Source organism: Bombus vosnesenskii, unplaced genomic scaffold (genome assembly GCF_011952255.1).
Source record: "Bombus vosnesenskii isolate JDL3184/JDL3185 unplaced genomic scaffold, Bvos_JDL3184-5_v1.1 scf7180000016279, whole genome shotgun sequence".
In the NCBI taxonomy this organism is placed as follows: domain Eukaryota; kingdom Metazoa; phylum Arthropoda; class Insecta; order Hymenoptera; family Apidae; genus Bombus; species Bombus vosnesenskii.
Window position 1 is genome coordinate 2,025,026 of NW_022884348.1, and position 16,569 is coordinate 2,041,594.

Genomic DNA, 16,569 nt, shown 5'->3' on the forward strand with positions numbered 1-16,569 from the left:
CTTGACAAATTAGAACATTCGCCTGGCCGACACATAATTACAGCCGGTTACGTTGCGTTTCCTTCTCGCCCTGGACAGCTTTCGATTCCCGTGAACAAATCCTGATAGGTCCGCGCGTTCCCAAGAAATAAACTTCGAACACGGCTTCGTACTTGAACCTGAAAATCCCACGAATGTTTCTCTCCTTTTTATAGTACGCAGCTCATCGGACAATGTATTTACGCTACGGTATCTCACGCTCCAATTTAATCTTCGCGATACGAATCAACGATTTGTCTGAAAGCACACGGGGAAACTACCAGCTGTGAACATTAACATATACGAGAATTAATTAAAAATAATTGTTGCAGAATTTCAATACGTTGATCGCTGTTATACGTATCCAAATATGGAGAATAGAAATATTCATCGATCAGATTTGAACATTCATTTTGAAAAATCCTATACATATACTGCCAATGGTACATTGAATTCCTAATTCTGTAAAAACCAATAATTCCCAGCCAGCCTGTGTAAGTACGATATAGCGTTCCAGAAGGATACCATAACTTCGCTTGTGCTACATAACTCGCCTATCCTTCAGCTACCTCGATCGAAGTCGATAATTCTAAAAGAACGACATAGCGCGGGGACGCGATATTACACAATGGAAAAGTTACGTTATTTAAACAGATCCGTATGAAAGAGGTTGCATTTCCAAAGTCAAACGATTACACGGGAATCTGATGCAACCGCACGGTGTCGCATCGTTCGTAATTCGACGTGTATAATGGACTAACGTCCAAGAGATGTCATCGTGCACCGTATGCGCAAATAACCAGCTCTCTGTTCTACCGAGTGCGCGGTCGGACACATTGCGTGCACGTGTCGGTAAGGATAAACGCGTGGTCGAGCGCGTGACTCGACGGCCGAGGCGTGCCCTTCTCTTGATCACGTGGAATGCAACGCGGTACCTTCTCGTCGTCCTCGTTCCACTCGCGCGATTCCACGCGTTCTCTATCCTCGTCCGCGATCCTCTACCGGCACTGTTGCGAATGCACGCGGTTCTCTCTAATTCACGAGTCACGCTAACCCGTTTTCTCTGTCCGAGTCAACCGACACGCAGGTATGCCGATCACTGCACACGTTCATCGTGGCGTCTCTTTGCGTGCACCTTTCGGTCGCGAAAGGAGGAGGTGTCAAGCAATTGAAAAAAAAAAAAAGAATTGCAATGTATACACGAACAGATTGACCAAGTTTTCCTGCAAAATATAGGAATCAACATATAAAATTTTCGGTAATAAGATTGAGAAATGAGAGTTCGATTAATAACGAGTGTGATCAGGAATGTTCTATTTTATTTGAACAACTAACTTATGGTTGGATCAAGTTACACGATATAAATGAAAGTTTTTATTCTGACGTTTCAGATATTCGTTATTTCATTCGAGTAACGTTTAGAATGTTCTATTTGCAAATAACATGAATATGGGAAATGGCGGTATTTTTTGGTATTTTTTAATAAATATATCGGCCCAATTTGATATTTATTTTGTAATGGCGTGTTATTGAAATTCAGATAAAATTCCATAGCAGAGTAATTATTACCAAGACGAACAGCTAATTATAACTCTGTTATCATAATACCAAGAATAGATTGTCTAGAATGTTGGTTTGAAATCAACGATGGGTGCTTGTTATCGATACCTACTTTATAAGGAAACCAACAGGCTGAGTGACTATTTAAAGCGAACCTTAGAGACGCACTTCCGGCCTAAATACGCGGCTCGAGTGCGAGATCCGGTTTCTGATTACTTTGAGGTCACCTGTTACCTGCGACAGATCGTGATTTATAGTTGACTTTCAAAAGGTAGTTACTGCTTGAGAATCGGTGAATTAATTATTGCAGAGTTGAATTATTTTCTTCGCGACTGTTGCTAGTATACGTCCTATTTATAAAATTTGCAAAAATACTCTTAACATTCGCTATAAGTAATTAAAATTAATAATATGGACAATTTATTCGCCATTTGTCGAACAAATATAAAAATGGCACAAGGTTGATGATACCAATAACACGGGCAATTCGTGTCTAAAAATGTTTATATATTCATGTTCCTGTAAGTTTGAGAATATTTCGATCGTTCAGTGAAACTTTTATTTCATTCTATTCGACGTTACCATAACTTCAGTAGACTGTTATTATGTTCATCGTACAACATAAAAGAATGCCGCAATCTGTTGTGATCGAACGACGAAACTGCGATATGTCTTTATATGGAACCCTGAACGTAACAGGTCCAAGGAGAGTCGTTCTAATTTGACAACGTCCGTGAAAACCTTGACAAATGAGGGTAAAATGATACGTGGCACCTACTACATGCAGTCAGTAATACGAGACTCATTTTACTCGCATACAAATTCTTTTTCGTCGTTTAGAATGGCGTCACACGAAGTGCTATGATCTTATTATGTATTGATTAGATTTTTCTTACCTTTTTTACTTTTATGCCTTAACAGAACAGAGTTGATATCAGAATGTGTAATTTTATAACTTGTTAACTTCGTTATTGTTATTACACTGCAGATACAAAACACTGTTTCGAAAATTTAAATTCTATCCAATACGTAAAAGTTTATCAATAATATTATCGATGTCTACGCATTACAATCCGTGTCGCAAAATTAAATGCTCATTTCATGAATGGAGCGAATATTCGAAAGGTCATGTTTTTCATTTTTCATCGGCATATTTAAAACGGAACAAACATAGATCAAATAAAATCATCAAAATATTAAAAATCTTACGTATGTGAAATATCGATCTAAAAATTACTAAAAATATACCTTTTTATCGTTGTATAACGCGAGGTATTTACGCATCAGTTTGGAAATCTGATGGTTTAAAAGGCAGCAAATTAAAACGAACGAAAAAGAATATCTTGTAAATGTATTAATCCATTCACTTTCCGATTTCTTTCGAAGAATATATGTAGTCGCGAATTTAAATATTATGTTTTAAGAATAACACTTCTGGAGTAAGCATGTACCAATGGTTACGTGCCACCGTCAAAATCGTTAACGTAATCTATTTTTTTATCTTCGCATATCCTCATACACATATTTATTCTTACATTTTCGGCCTCGATGTCACGTTTTGCTTAAACGTGTTGCATCAGTCGACCAACTTATACACATACGTACCGGTTTCCCACGAACGCAGTCGATTCTTTTAAATACAATCGTCTTTCGATTCGAGATAAGCAATCGATCGATCCACAAAAAACACGACTTTTTGGTGCCAATCTGTTGTTACGTATACACGATTATTGTAACGTGACGTTATGCTTTGCGAAAGAGGTAGATCGTGTTTGGTTACACTGCAGTTATAAAACAATCCAATGTATATTTGGCGTCTGTATATTCTTTTTGAAATTATATATTTCGTTATCGATCACGCAAGCAAAGTACGTATATTACCATCGAGTGCATCGGCATGACTGCATCTCGAGACCGATACAATGATGCTATATTATATAAATTGTTCAGAAAAGAATATTCTCCCACAAACTATATTTCTCCACTTATTAATTTCATCCTGCCTTTTTTCTTTCTATTGTTTTAACTGTTGCATTTTATCATCGACCTTTGCCTTCGACGAAATTGACTTCCAAGGAGGCCGTTAATACTGCAGAATCATCGTCGAATTTAATGTTTACGATCTTTGGGAACCAAATTACTTATCTTTGGGACTTTCGACAAATATTATCGAACGATATTACGACTGTCATGATACACAGTATTTATGACAAAAAGAAAAAGAAATACTGAATAGAAATTAAGATGCTCAATAGATATTAAAAGACCTTTCCAAATTTACAAACACCAACTTCTTGGTTGACACTTCGAAATCTGTTACGACGTAAATATTTTATTATATTTCTTTCGTATAGATTTCGTTCAATAAAAATATATCGCGTGATATATGTAAAAAGAATACTAAAATGAGAATGAAGTTATAGAATAGCTATAGGAAAACGCACACATCTTTCCGGTGTTGTTTACGCCACCAAGTGTGTGGCTTCTGACTGTTATCGCTGTGAAACCGGTTTGACGTTGGATTTATGTATTCGGTTCCAATATCGACTGCCACTAGGGGAGTTCAAGAAGGCAACTGACGATTAACAATGCCATCGGATGTCGGCTGTTCCTAGCCAGTTATCTTTTTATTTTTCTTTGAATCCGCGTGCACGTGACAGCTGATGATAAATCTACCAGTATAAAAAGTCTAAGAACATTATTATTCTGGAATATCTTTGAACCGATTAAATTAATTTTCTTTAACAACATCTACGATGATTTTCTGCAGAGTTTGTACGAGTGTACGTCAATAGCACGCCTCGAGGACGTGCTAACTCTAATTAAGAACATTTTTCCTCTCTTTTTCTCGTTCTTTCTACAATTCTTTTCTTCTACCATTATATTTAAACATAGAATGCTTATTCCTCGATTTTATCTTATGTATCGAATATAATCATTTATTAACTTACTAAATACAAGTACTTTTTTAGTTTCATATATTTTTTTTCATGTAAAGACGATTAGTGCACGATATTCTCTTATTCTCTTATATAGACATTCAGCGAATTAATTTATCGTTTCATATGGAAACAGAATGAATTTTTTTGCCGTGCAGAATACAATTACATAATATGTAATCTTGCATGTCATGTTCGTGATGATCATAAACCGTGCGATTGGTCAATATTGATTAATCGATCCTTTTGGTGTACTTAGTTATTATTTTAATCAAGATATCTCCAATTATCGATAGACAAACCATCTATTATTATTAACGGTAACCTTGCCGAAAATCGAATAGTTTTGTACATAATGTACAAAAGATACATAAAATTATATTTTTTCTTTTTGAGTTATGCACCATGCAAATTGAATTTAGTATGTAACAATCACTGCAAGTGTAACAGCAAACTTTCGTAACCCTTGTCTTATTTATAAACTGACAAGCAATTAAGTTCATAAACAATTGTTCATATTTTTCATCATTCATTCGTAGTATTTCTTTCAATTGGAAATATACAGATAAATGATTTGCGCCCACGAATGATCGACACAATATTCAGTCAATGCACTTTCTCTGTTTCTTTGAATTAAAAATATAAAATAATTGATTATTACTTATAACAAGAATATACAACTCTATAACATATATATAAATGTACGTTGTAACTTTGTAATTTCAGTAATAAACAATTATCCTATAACGTTTATACAATGAAATAAGAGAATGGATATAAAACGTTGATTATCCTAATAGAGATTGAAAAAAATAAAAAGATTAAAATAAATCATTACACAAATTACATTGTAGGATTGTAGAACATTGATCATTGGAAATTTGTGTCGACTACGATTGTGAGAGCATGCGAATTCATACTGCATGCGATAATTATATTTCACCGAAAAGATTATAGACAAATTAATTATTTATCCTGATTAGATTCAGTCCCGTTCACCCCTTTCTTCGGCACGTTCTTCTGCTCTTGCTTTCATTCTAGTTATGAATGCTTGTCCCTTACTCTTTCTAAAGTTCTCGTATGGATCATTTAAATTAATACCGACGCCTTTATATTGATCGTTTTTATCCCTAATTTCACCCCCCGATATTGGAGCTTCAATACCCTGTTCATTGGCACCAAGTCCCGCACCGCCCCAACCCATTTTTTTGAGCAACTGATGACCCTTGTTACTCTCATCGAGACTAATTTCTTGAGGAGCTTTACTGTAGGTTGATCCGCTGAAAGGAATTCATTCGTAGAAATCATATATATATATATATATATATATATAATCAGATATATAGAATATCTTTTTATACTAAGTACTAATACTTACAGGAAACTGGGTGGAGTTGGACTTCGATCTTGCCTGTCCATTCTCCTATCAGGACTTCGATCCTTGTTGCTATTTCTCCTCCTTCTGCTTCTGTTATTATGATTGCTATTTCGACTGTTACGTCTATGATTAGCAGCAGGAGATCTAGATCTGCTTCTACCTCTAGATCTTGAGCGTGATCTACTTCGCGATTTACTTCGATATCGTTTCTTTGGTGGACTAGGACTTTTGGATCTTGGCCTTAGAATTGGTGACGGCGATTTTGATTTTTGTCTTATACCAGCTGCTATATCTTCTTCTTTACGCTTACGCGCGGCATTCTTTGCTTTATAATACTCGTATAAACCTAATTTTTCCCACCCATCGCTATAATATGTAGATATTACAATTAAAAACTTCGCTCGATATTTCAAGCATAATTAGTTTGTGTATAATTTGCATTATATGCCTTTACCTGTCCCGTGGAGAATCATGGTTCGGTGGCGCATAGAATGCTTCTACAGCCGCTACTAGTCGTTCACTTGGAGGAGCAGGTGGTGGAAGCCTAATGGCTTCTGGATCCAAAGGTTTATATTCGGCATCTTCTAACTTAATTAGAGGTACCATCAAGCCAGCAGGAAGTTCGTAATAAGGCATACTGGGCATTAAATCTTCGACAGAGGGCTCGTGTATAACAGGTGGGGGGCCAAATCCAGGCGGTGGTTTTGAAAAATCTGGCAATGGAACATTTGAAAACGGTGGAGGTTCATTCCCGGGTGGTACACCCCATCCAGGTGGCGGTTGACTGAAATTTACATCTGTGCTTATTGGAGCAGGAGGACCGGAATGACTAGGTGGCAGAGACATATTTTGTTGGTTCTGTAAAGTATGAATTCCTATTATCGTTTGTCGAATACATATACGTAATACATACAGGAAAGAAGATCAACTTACCAATTGCGGTGGTGGTGGAGGAGGAGCTTTTAATTGTTGATCAATTGCGATCTTTTGTTGCTCAATATTTTGAATTTGTCTCAAAGCATGTGTAACAAACGCTTGATGTTGTGCTTGATAATTATCAAAGGTTTGTTTCGTTGATGTAGTAATCGGTGTAATTGCGCTGGCATGTTGTTCAACCAAGTTAGCCTGATATTCAGACCAAGATGTGCTTGGCTGTTTCAATTTATCTATAATTCCTTCATCAAAGTAATTATTTTTTGACTCCCATAAACTTAATAGCTTATTTAATTTATTAAGTTGTTCTTCTGATGCAGCTAATGAAGTGTTACAGAACATGGGAACAACAACACTTTCCATTGCCTTGCGAAGATCCATAGATTTTTTTCTTGCACTAAAGAAGTTTGAAATTAAATATCGTGCACAACTATTTTTATGAAAGTTATCAAACTTTATTATAAATATTATATTTATACTGAAATTGAAGTGTTAAATTTTCCATTCACATTTAATTAGATAATGTAATTTAATTCAAATTTTTTACAAATGTTTTAAGATTTAAGATCTGTTACTGTTTTTCCAAACAAATATCATACTTACCAATGATGTAGGACATCGTTGACCAGGTAGATAATATGGAGTTTATGACTAAAATTGGTTGCCTGAATGACTCTGAAAGAAACAATAAAAAATTAATTGATTTACTACTGTTAATAGTATATGGCTAAAGTCAAATATAACATACTTTTTCAGCAAATGGTCTGCAACAACTTGATTGCTTTGTGGACTGATAGAATTTTGAAGTATCCAGGCTTTCCCTGCACTTATGCTATCTTTTGTGCAACTATCAATGATAGGTTGTAATACCGCATCAAATGCAGCAAGGTCTGTGTTTGTGCTTTGTGCACTGTTTTGTAAAGCTGTTTCTTGAGCTTGTCTCACAGCATCCTCAACCCTTCCTTGTTGTTGCGCCATCAATGCAGCATGTTGCGCAGCCAGATTTTGTTCTGATTGTCTAACTTGTTCCTGTAGCGTTGTCTGCTGTGACTGAAGATTTGCTAACTCATTTTGAAGCCATCCAGGAGGTCCGCCAATGTTAACCGGTTGAGTAACACCACCAATAGATGGATTCACACCTCCCATAGCACCAGGGACTGGTCCAATTGGTGGTCCTGCATTTCCTGGCCCTCCAATTTGTCCTAGTACTCCAGGTATAACTGGACCACCTTGATTTCCCACTGGTCCAATTCCCACAACTGGATTTAATCCATTGTTCTGAGTATTTAGGCCAGGTGCAAGATTGACGTTATTCAGTGGCTGCGCGACGGTAGCGGCTGTTTGCTGCTGCTGCTGCGAAACGTTTAAACGTGGGTCTGCATTTTGCATTGGATTTATTCCTTTTTGCTTTAAAACTGTAAACGAATGACGGTGGATTATTGTAAGATGTTTGATTCCTTCAATGGATATTGAAAAAGTATACAAATAGTCCAATTTCTGTTGAGTCTTATCTTCTACCAGTGCATAATAAAATTCTTGGCATTTATTAGAGAATTATATCGAAAATTCGGTAAGTCTTTTGGGAGCACTATATTCTTTCCCTGTTTTATATATTATATATATACATGTATTTTTTACTTTTTTTTACAGTACTAGGGTATTACAGGGTATTATAGTGGGTTGCAGTTCCCACATAGATTGAAGCAATATATCAACAACGTAGTCCGTATTAGACAAGCTCCATTAAGAATCTTAAAACTACATCTTCTTAAAATCACCATTGCCAAGAAATAGAATATGTCTTTAGCTAAAGCATTCTGCTTAATAAATAGCAATCCCAAAATCTTGAAACGAAGTGCTCATATTCGATGAATAATAGTTTTGTATGTTCACTATGACGAATTCAGACCCTTTCACCCGTATCTCTTTTTCAAAGTCATTCCTTGTTCGTTGAATAAAGCATGGCCATTATGCTTCTCAATTGTTGTAGCTGTTAAGGGGCTGTATCCCACTTACTGGCTTGCTCTGTAGTCACTTTGTATTGATAGTAGTTGAAGTGCTCTCCACCGAACAGGAAACCAAATTTTGGGTTGTCCTTCTGCTTGTTTTTCGTCATCTGCTCAAACTCCGGTCCATTGCGAGCCACAAACTGAGCCAGTTTGTCTATGATGTTCCGTAACTCTGTATCTGGGTATTATACCAAAATAAACAGAATTAGTACAATAACCTAACAATAATGAATTACTTATACAATTATTACAATATAAATGGCAATATTTAAATACAGTACTGAAATAGGATCTCTTATTTTTTTAAAGTACGCAGTCCTAAATCAGCCCATCGTAACCTGAAATATTGAATCTGTTTTGAAATTTATCACTTTGTGCACGTATCTACGGAGATTTGCCTGAGGATAATTTAATTCGTCGAGTGAATTGCTTTTTAATGGTAGCCTAATACGTTGCACAGGTTTACATAACCTACTATTTAGAATCTACATTTTGTCTTTTTTAAACGTATCTCATTATTTCCATTGCATGGAAACTCACAAATCCCCAATTCTGACTAACTAAAATGCTAAAATGATAGATCATAGACATTACGGTTAATAAAAAAGATGGAACGTTAATATGCTCGCCCGGAGTGGGAATGTGCAAGACCGCGCTTGGCCAAATCACCAAATCACAACATTCTTTTCTTACCTGCAGGTGCCTGGTCCATTATCACGATTACTCTTTTACTTTTACACCGAATTCGATCACGTTTGTTATTACTTTCGTTAACACTTTTCCGTACACGATTGTGGTACGGCTCCGGAAAACATTATTTTTTCACAATGAACACGACAACGCTAGAAGTCGCCATTAATACTCGAGTATTCATGTTTCAAAAAACCACCACTAGAGCGGCTGACACGCCAATTTATCACATGCGGAAAATTCTCCATTTCGGCTCATTTTCATTTACGTTTCGTAGGGTTTGCTTTCTGTCAATTTTCTATAATAATTGTGTTCGCATCGATTCCTTGTGCAATAACTTTGAGCGGTAAATATTTACACTAATATATTTTCATCAAAAGATCAAGTTTCTACCGCCACATTATTTTTACAATTTTCTAACGTAAACGTGTCTTTTCTCATAATGTGTTCACTATATTAGAAAATACAATATTGTAAATTCCTTTTATGTGACGCTTACTTTGTTACGTTTTAATTATTTGTTGTTTATTGTAATTAAACAGTTTTAATATTATCAATATCGTTTCATTTATTAATGTTGCTACTTAACCTATTGCGTCACGTCTGTCACGTATTCAAAGCAGTTTAATTTTATATTTTTCATCTATTATTGAATAATTTGAAAATATCATTAATAGTAATATTTGTCTGTATCAGGTGAATTACGGGAATGCCTGTAGCAGAGGTGAAATCCAGCTGGGCAGATGAAGTAGAAGAAGAGGGAGGAGCGTTGCCTCCGCCTTCAGAGACTTATGAAAATGGGTTTAAAATCCTCACTGAATACAAGTACAATCAAGATAATAAAAAGGTCAAGGTAGTTCGAACATATAAGATCGAGAGACGCGTTGTTTCAAAGACAATTGCCGCCCGTAAAAATTGGGCAAAATTCGGAGACTCTGCAGATGACCGACCTGGACCTAATCCTGCTACTACAGTTGGAGGTGAAGATGTCTTTATGCAATTCATTTCTAGTAAAGAAGAGGAAAATAAGGTTGAAGAAGATAGCCTTGACAAGTTGAAGAGTATGGGAGATAAAGGTGTAGTTAAATGTCGTAATTGTAATGGAGACCATTGGACTTCCAAATGCCCTTACAAAGACACTGTCCTTGCTGGAGGTATGTTTCATTATGATAAATTAATTTTTGGAAAGAAACATTTAAGATTATATAATTCTATGGAATATGTGATTTAATTTGCAGGTAAAGTGCCTGATGATAAAAAGCCACTTATTAATACTAGTGCTCCTGGTGCAATGACAGAATTGAAACCTCAGGGTAGTAAATACATACCACCTGGTATGCGCGATGGAGGCAGTAAACGAGGAGATTCTATGCAGATGCAAAGACGTGACGATACTACTGCTATTCGTATTTCCAATTTATCAGAAAGTACTACAGATGCAGATTTGGATGAACTTGTCAAGCCATTTGGATCTGTTCTTAAATTTTATCTTGCAAAGGACAAACAAACTAATCTTTGCAAAGGATTTGCATATGTACATTTCAAATATAGAGTGGAAGCAGCAAAAGCTATTGCTACGCTTAATGGGTATGGTTACGATCACCTTATCTTGAACGTAGACTGGTCAAAACCGCAGCAGCAAAGTAATTGAGATAAATGAAAATTCAAGTTTCGTTACTTGGATTACGCACCGCGTAAAAATATAAATGATATGCAAATGTTTAATTGTGACACCAGGAGCAGAGTACAATACTTTTCATTTCAAATTTTAATGCATTGCACAATAAAAATTAGCGTAACAAATATATTCATAACAATGTTCATAGTTTGTTAATGTAATTATTTAAATTATATGCGATCAACTACAAAATGGTAACTCTGCTTCCTGGTGTCACAATTTATTATCATTTTTAATTCATTCGAACATGACGTTCTTGTATTCGTTACTTTAAAAAATGATGTATCAATTAAAATGTAATTTGTATTCTTATCTTTTTTTTGATCAAAAATAAATAATATGCCATGAAACTTGGAGCGTATTTATTAGATGTTAACAATTCCTATGTCAGGTATTTTATGATTTTATTTTATTCAAGGAATTGTATAATATAACTAAAAAATGTATACATTTTTGCAATGTATAACATGTAAAAAGAGATTCGTATTCAATTCTATTGTCAAATTTAAGATGAAATCTTCTTTTCGATATTTTTCTAAAAATTTTATATTCAACAAAAATACACTGGATACATTTAAACCTAAACTGAATACATTTAAACTGTTTAAACTTAAAATAATATGATATTATAATAAATATAAGTAGTATCGCTGGTTCTAAGTGTTAGATCCTCACGCGGTAATGTTGTGATTGAAATCGAGAAACAAAGAAATTACGATACAAATAAACGCTTATGCGATACATAGATGCAAAAACAAAAGTAAAATAGTACAAAAGTAATTACACAGGTGTTTATTCATCACCTGTACGTTAAAAACTACGATTAATACTACATTGTCTAAGTACTTTGAAATGGTAACTCTAATGAACAACCTTACGCTGCTCAACGGAGCCTAATGAATATCATACAGATAGCAAAAAAGCACGTATTAACTTCATCGTTTAATACATACATATATATAAATATATATATTAATAATATATATATATATATATAAATATATATATATATATCAGTAAAACAATGTCATTTGAAAATATAATTAACAATACAATTATATATATATATTTTTTTGTTTGCGCGTCATCCTACAGTTTTAATCGAAAGACCGTTTTCGCTATTTTATTGTCGTTTCCTATAAAATCATCACAGTTTAAACGTGTCCATTTTCGTTCCATTTTTCTTCAATATTTCAGAACCTTCAACACCCGCTTATCCGATTTCTCAGAATGCAATTACAGAAAATTTCAAATCATCATGACGCGCTGCCTCGTTTCTCGCTGGTTTCTTTATTTACAATACTAGTCGGAACTCGGACGTCTCTCTCATAAAAAAGGACTTATATATTAGCGAACAATGTTAGTAACATGCACTGTGTAACCATGTAATTCAAGTCAATTTATGAACGAGGATCTCTTTGGGCATCTTTAGTGAGATCTTTCTCGAGCACGATCGTGCCTCTAAATTGAATTTCATCAGTTCCACTGCTACCGAAGCACCTTCACTTTTATTCCTTAAGCAGATCCCATCATGATTTACGACGATCCGCCGAGCTACACGCAAATTTTATTTCTAACAGTTTCCGCTGACTGAACCAGATTGTCAATTCTAACGAAACTTCCAGAGGAAAGCTGTTTCAGACATGAATCATTTCTTCTTTAACATTTTGAAGAACAAATTTCATCGCTGTCGATTAGCTATAACTTCTGCTATCTCATTGTTCTTGCACTGTATTGATCTTTACCAAACAGCGCATTTCTTTTTGGGATTCATCTTCGAGCCAAGAGGGCAGTTGAAATCCTTCGAGAACTCCTCCATGTTGGAAAGTGGCCCCAGAACACGAAATTTACCAGGGCTGTGGAAACCAGTGGTAATGCGAAGTTTCATCGCTTCCGGCCTGTACTTACTACACCAAGTGTTCGCTGCACTGATCCAGAACAATTGTTCAGGACTATAAGGGAGTCCTGGCAATTTTGGCTCCGCATGATTTCTTTGTACCCATTCTTGATACGCTAAATAGGCTTCTTTTATTCCTCCGTTGTCGGCGATATTCTCACCTTGAGTATTGATACCATTTAACTGTAACAGGAAACGAAGCGATTCTTTTTTATATGTCTAGATTTCCTTCTTTCTGGATGAATATTTAAGACATGCATTATTTTCTAAACGAATGAAAGTAAGAGAAGGAGGAAGAAATATAACGTTGCATTTAAATTTCTATAGCGTTATTATACATGCCTTCAAATCTTTAAACGAAAGATTATGATGTTTCATCGTCTATTTAAAAAACAGTGAACTCGCGAAATTGATACTAAAAAAGAAGGAAACGAAAGAACGTCATCAATATTTATATCTGTATATGCCTAGTTTCAATAAACCTTAGCGGGCAAAAAAGTTGCGTATTATTACAAAATAAAACTGTCAAGAACATGTTCGTTGTTTAAGAAACATTATTCTACGTTAAAATAACTAGTCTACCAAGCCAAATTTCGTGTCTATACCAGCTGTTATCTAACGTTTCATTCACAAGTGCGTATTATGCACGAGTTTGACCTCTGTGAGAAAAAATTTGAATATCATCGACGAACATCATCGATGAGCGTTATTTGCATCGTAAGAGCTCGATAAAGTTTACGTAAAGTAATGTATAGAATAAAAAGATTGACATTCCTCAATAGCCCTAAAATTAGAATCCGTATTAAACAAATATTTCTATCGGTTGACGCAAATGATCGTGGACAATTGAGAATGAGGAAGAAACAAGACAGCGTATAATAAAAGTCGATCATTACGTTCAAGTTAACATCTTCCACGGTATAGTTGCCGTATTGGTGAATAATACACTCTGCTTTCTCCAGATACTTTTCTTTTGTTTGTGGTGCCCACCAGTCGACCAGATTTCCGTTTTTATCGAATTGCCTGCCCTGATCATCGAAGCCATGCGTTATTTCGTGGCCAATAACGAAACCGATAGCGCCATAATTCATGTACCTTGGTCGATCGTTACTAAAGAAAGCACCTTGCAAGATACCAGCGGGAAATTCTGCAAAAGCATTATACAAACGTTATCGTCTCTTTGGTATCAGTCAACGATTTATTACGAAATTATCATTCCATCGACTTTTATAAAACGATACTCACGTATACTATTCTCGATGGACGAATAAAAAGCATTAACGATGGCGGGTCTTCCGTGAGTTACCCAGTCGGTCTTGTTCACAGGTTTTCTCAGTTTACTGAAAGAATACTCGACCCCGAATAAAGTCAGATTTAAGATACCTTCTAGGTAATTATCTGTCGTTAATTCCAGTTTCTCGTAAAATTTCTCCAGTTTCTTGTCGTCCAGTAATTCGTCGGGGTAGGCGATGTGACTGGACATGCTGGCTGCTTTGTTCAGAGCACTCTTTCTCGTTTCTTCGTCCATCCAATCAACCTAAAGAACGTCAAATTATCTTTAAATTGAAAAATTTGGAAGCACTCATCGTGGTATTGTAGGTGGAAGCGATAAGTCTTCTCATCTGAAACAAACATACCTTTTTGAGTATCTTAGTGAATTCTTGCCTAATATCAGCCACCATGTCTACAGCGTTTTTCTTGGCATCCTCTTTGAAGTATTTCCTAACGTACATCGCGCCGACGCTTATGGCCAAGCTACTGGAAACTGTATCGATGCACTCCTTCCATCTGGGTTCTCTCTCCGTTTTTCCGCTTAACGCCGTGGAATATTGCAGTTGTCTCTTGCGAATTTCGTCCGTGAGATAGCTTACAGAAGATGCGGCTGCTCTCCACATCACATAGTTAGCTTGTACTCTTTTCGGCGTGGTGGCTAATAATTTTTCCAAGCTTGTGATGTAATTTGGAACGCTAACGATCACGACTTCCTCTTCGTCTACTTGAGCACTAGTCGCCAGAAGAGTGTTGAAGTATTCCTTCCACGGGATACTGGAATAGGTCTTGGATAACTCTCGTATCGTCATGGGGTTGTAGAGCAGAGTAGCGTTGCGACGTTTTTCATTCGGCAAAGAAATCTGCAGAATCAGCGTTATATTCGACTCGTTAATCATTCCGTGTTGTTTTGTATATTAACATACGATTTGATTTAACAACTAACGTACATTGGCAAGTTTCATCTCAAATTCCAACGACTCCTTCAATTCAGTTTTTGCATCGGTTTTATTTGCTCCAAGAATTACCGCGATATCGACCATGTAGCTGTAGTAGGCTTGCACGATTTTATCGTCGAAACCTTTGGATAAATATTCGCGCGATAATCCAAGGGCTGCTTGATCCAACTGCAAGAAAAAAACATTTTCAAATTCCACAGAAACAAGATTCTTAAATATTAAATCTCAAATCATCACGTTACAAATCGTCTATTCATTTGGCAAACAAAATTACAATTAGCAAGAAACGCGTTTAAACTTAGATAAATATTGAATTATAATTGTAAATGTAATTTGAATTTTCAAGCAATAATTACCATTGCAAAATTCCGCTAAACGGTACAATCTTTAAGGAAAGTTAAATTTGCACGAACAATTCGCGCGTTTGACTTCTACGTTTCGTCGATGTGACTCTATTTGAGAACGATTTCACGTTGGCTCGAGAGATTAAAGTTTTACGGGCACGCGTAAAGATTGAAAATTCGTTCTGATACGTACGTCGATTGTTCGTTTCGTGCTGTTTTTCAGATCAACGCCGATACTGAAATCTATAAAGTAGTCGACAGAGTAACCCATCTCGCGGAATTTGTACACCGACTCCTTCCAGTTAAACTCATTTTCGTTCCACTGGTCACCTTCCAACACAGGCCAGCCACCGAGCTTTTGCAAAATGTTGAGCAAAGGGTCTAAACCTTGCTGCTCGATGACCGCTGAAATAATTACATTTTCCAATCTGAGTATCTTATTTAATAGCTGCTAAAAAAAAAAAAAAAAATTCCGTAATCACCCGACCACATATTTTCTCAATCCGTTTTATGTTCTTATTTGTTTCTTCCGCTAACTAAGATACGTCCTGCGATTACCGTTTAACATTTTCCACATACATTTTACTTGCTTATTGCAAGCAGGAGATAACCAATCCAAGTACATATGTATGTACTCACTCTTGTTCATGCAAGCCTTGTATAAATTCTTGGCGAGTCTGAACGGTTTCGGTTCATCCGGTGAACTTTTCTCCTCGATACTGGCTCTTAGCTGGTTCTGCAGCTCGTCGCTAATTTCAGTGAACGTGTTTACGCTGGTCTTGTCATCCGGGATGATGGTAGACTTGAGAAAACCACCGCAAGCGAAATCGTAAAAGTCGTCGCACGGTTCTACCTCGGAATCCATGTTCTTCAACAATCTAGCGGCTAAAGTTTC

At 36.0% G+C, this 16,569-nt stretch overlaps 3 protein-coding genes across 7 annotated transcripts in view; 1 reads left to right on the plus strand and 2 right to left on the minus strand.

Annotated features, from left to right (window-relative positions):
• Window positions 1–1,507: 1,507 nt before the first annotated feature.
• On the minus strand, window positions 1,508–9,692 carry LOC117242823 (calcium homeostasis endoplasmic reticulum protein). Of its 2 annotated transcripts, XM_033509785.1 has the most exons (8): window positions 9,531–9,692; window positions 8,845–9,015; window positions 7,577–8,243; window positions 7,432–7,503; window positions 6,829–7,225; window positions 6,350–6,753; window positions 5,896–6,261; window positions 1,508–5,797 (listed from the first exon to the last, which is right to left on the minus strand). In XM_033509785.1, exons 1-8 carry the CDS (start codon window positions 9,547–9,549, stop codon window positions 5,503–5,505), a joined length of 2,391 nt encoding a protein of 796 aa, XP_033365676.1. In that variant the 5' UTR covers window positions 9,550–9,692; the 3' UTR covers window positions 1,508–5,502. The 2 variants fall into 2 exon arrangements, with proteins under 2 accessions (XP_033365676.1, XP_033365677.1); XM_033509786.1 differs by lacking the exon at window positions 9,531–9,692 and having other exon boundaries at window positions 7,577–8,181; window positions 8,845–8,975.
• A 41-nt stretch (window positions 9,693–9,733) lies between these two features.
• LOC117242828 (eukaryotic translation initiation factor 3 subunit G) lies at window positions 9,734–11,429 on the plus strand. Its single transcript, XM_033509799.1, has 3 exons — window positions 9,734–9,873; window positions 10,224–10,681; window positions 10,766–11,429. Exons 2-3 carry the CDS (start codon window positions 10,237–10,239, stop codon window positions 11,176–11,178), a joined length of 858 nt encoding a protein of 285 aa, XP_033365690.1. The 5' UTR covers window positions 9,734–9,873; window positions 10,224–10,236; the 3' UTR covers window positions 11,179–11,429.
• A 299-nt stretch (window positions 11,430–11,728) lies between these two features.
• The window catches only part of LOC117242822 (neprilysin-2), a 38,713-nt gene continuing 33,872 nt past the window's right edge, over window positions 11,729–16,569 (minus strand). For 3 of the 4 annotated variants that reach the window (XM_033509780.1, XM_033509782.1, XM_033509784.1), the window contains 7 exons: window positions 16,314–16,559; window positions 15,868–16,079; window positions 15,322–15,498; window positions 14,740–15,234; window positions 14,348–14,639; window positions 13,999–14,249; window positions 12,947–13,285 (listed from right to left, as the gene is read on the minus strand). In XM_033509780.1, coding sequence (XP_033365671.1) covers window positions 12,947–13,285; window positions 13,999–14,249; window positions 14,348–14,639; window positions 14,740–15,234; window positions 15,322–15,498; window positions 15,868–16,079; window positions 16,314–16,559 — 2,012 coding nt within the window. Of the gene's footprint in view, window positions 13,286–13,998; window positions 14,250–14,347; window positions 14,640–14,739; window positions 15,235–15,321; window positions 15,499–15,867; window positions 16,080–16,313; window positions 16,560–16,569 lie in introns of all 4 variants that reach the window. The other variant, XM_033509781.1, reaches the window with a different exon arrangement.

What these genes read in the sequence shown, in the direction of transcription:
- LOC117242823 (XM_033509785.1), bottom strand. An exon ending in AACGATGTCCTACATCATTG is followed by an intron (nt 7,226 to 7,431) that starts GTAAGTATGATA and finishes AAACTTCTTTAG; the next exon opens with TGCAAGAAAAAAATCTATGG. An exon ending in CATGATTCTCCACGGGACAG is followed by an intron (nt 6,262 to 6,349) that starts GTAAAGGCATAT and finishes TACATATTATAG; the next exon opens with CGATGGGTGGGAAAAATTAG.
- LOC117242828 (XM_033509799.1), top strand. Translation starts at nt 10,237, where the DNA reads ATGCCTGTAGCAGAGGTGAAATCCAGCTGGGCAGATGAAGTAGAAGAA. An exon ending in AGACACTGTCCTTGCTGGAG is followed by an intron (nt 10,682 to 10,765) that starts GTATGTTTCATT and finishes TTTAATTTGCAG; the next exon opens with GTAAAGTGCCTGATGATAAA.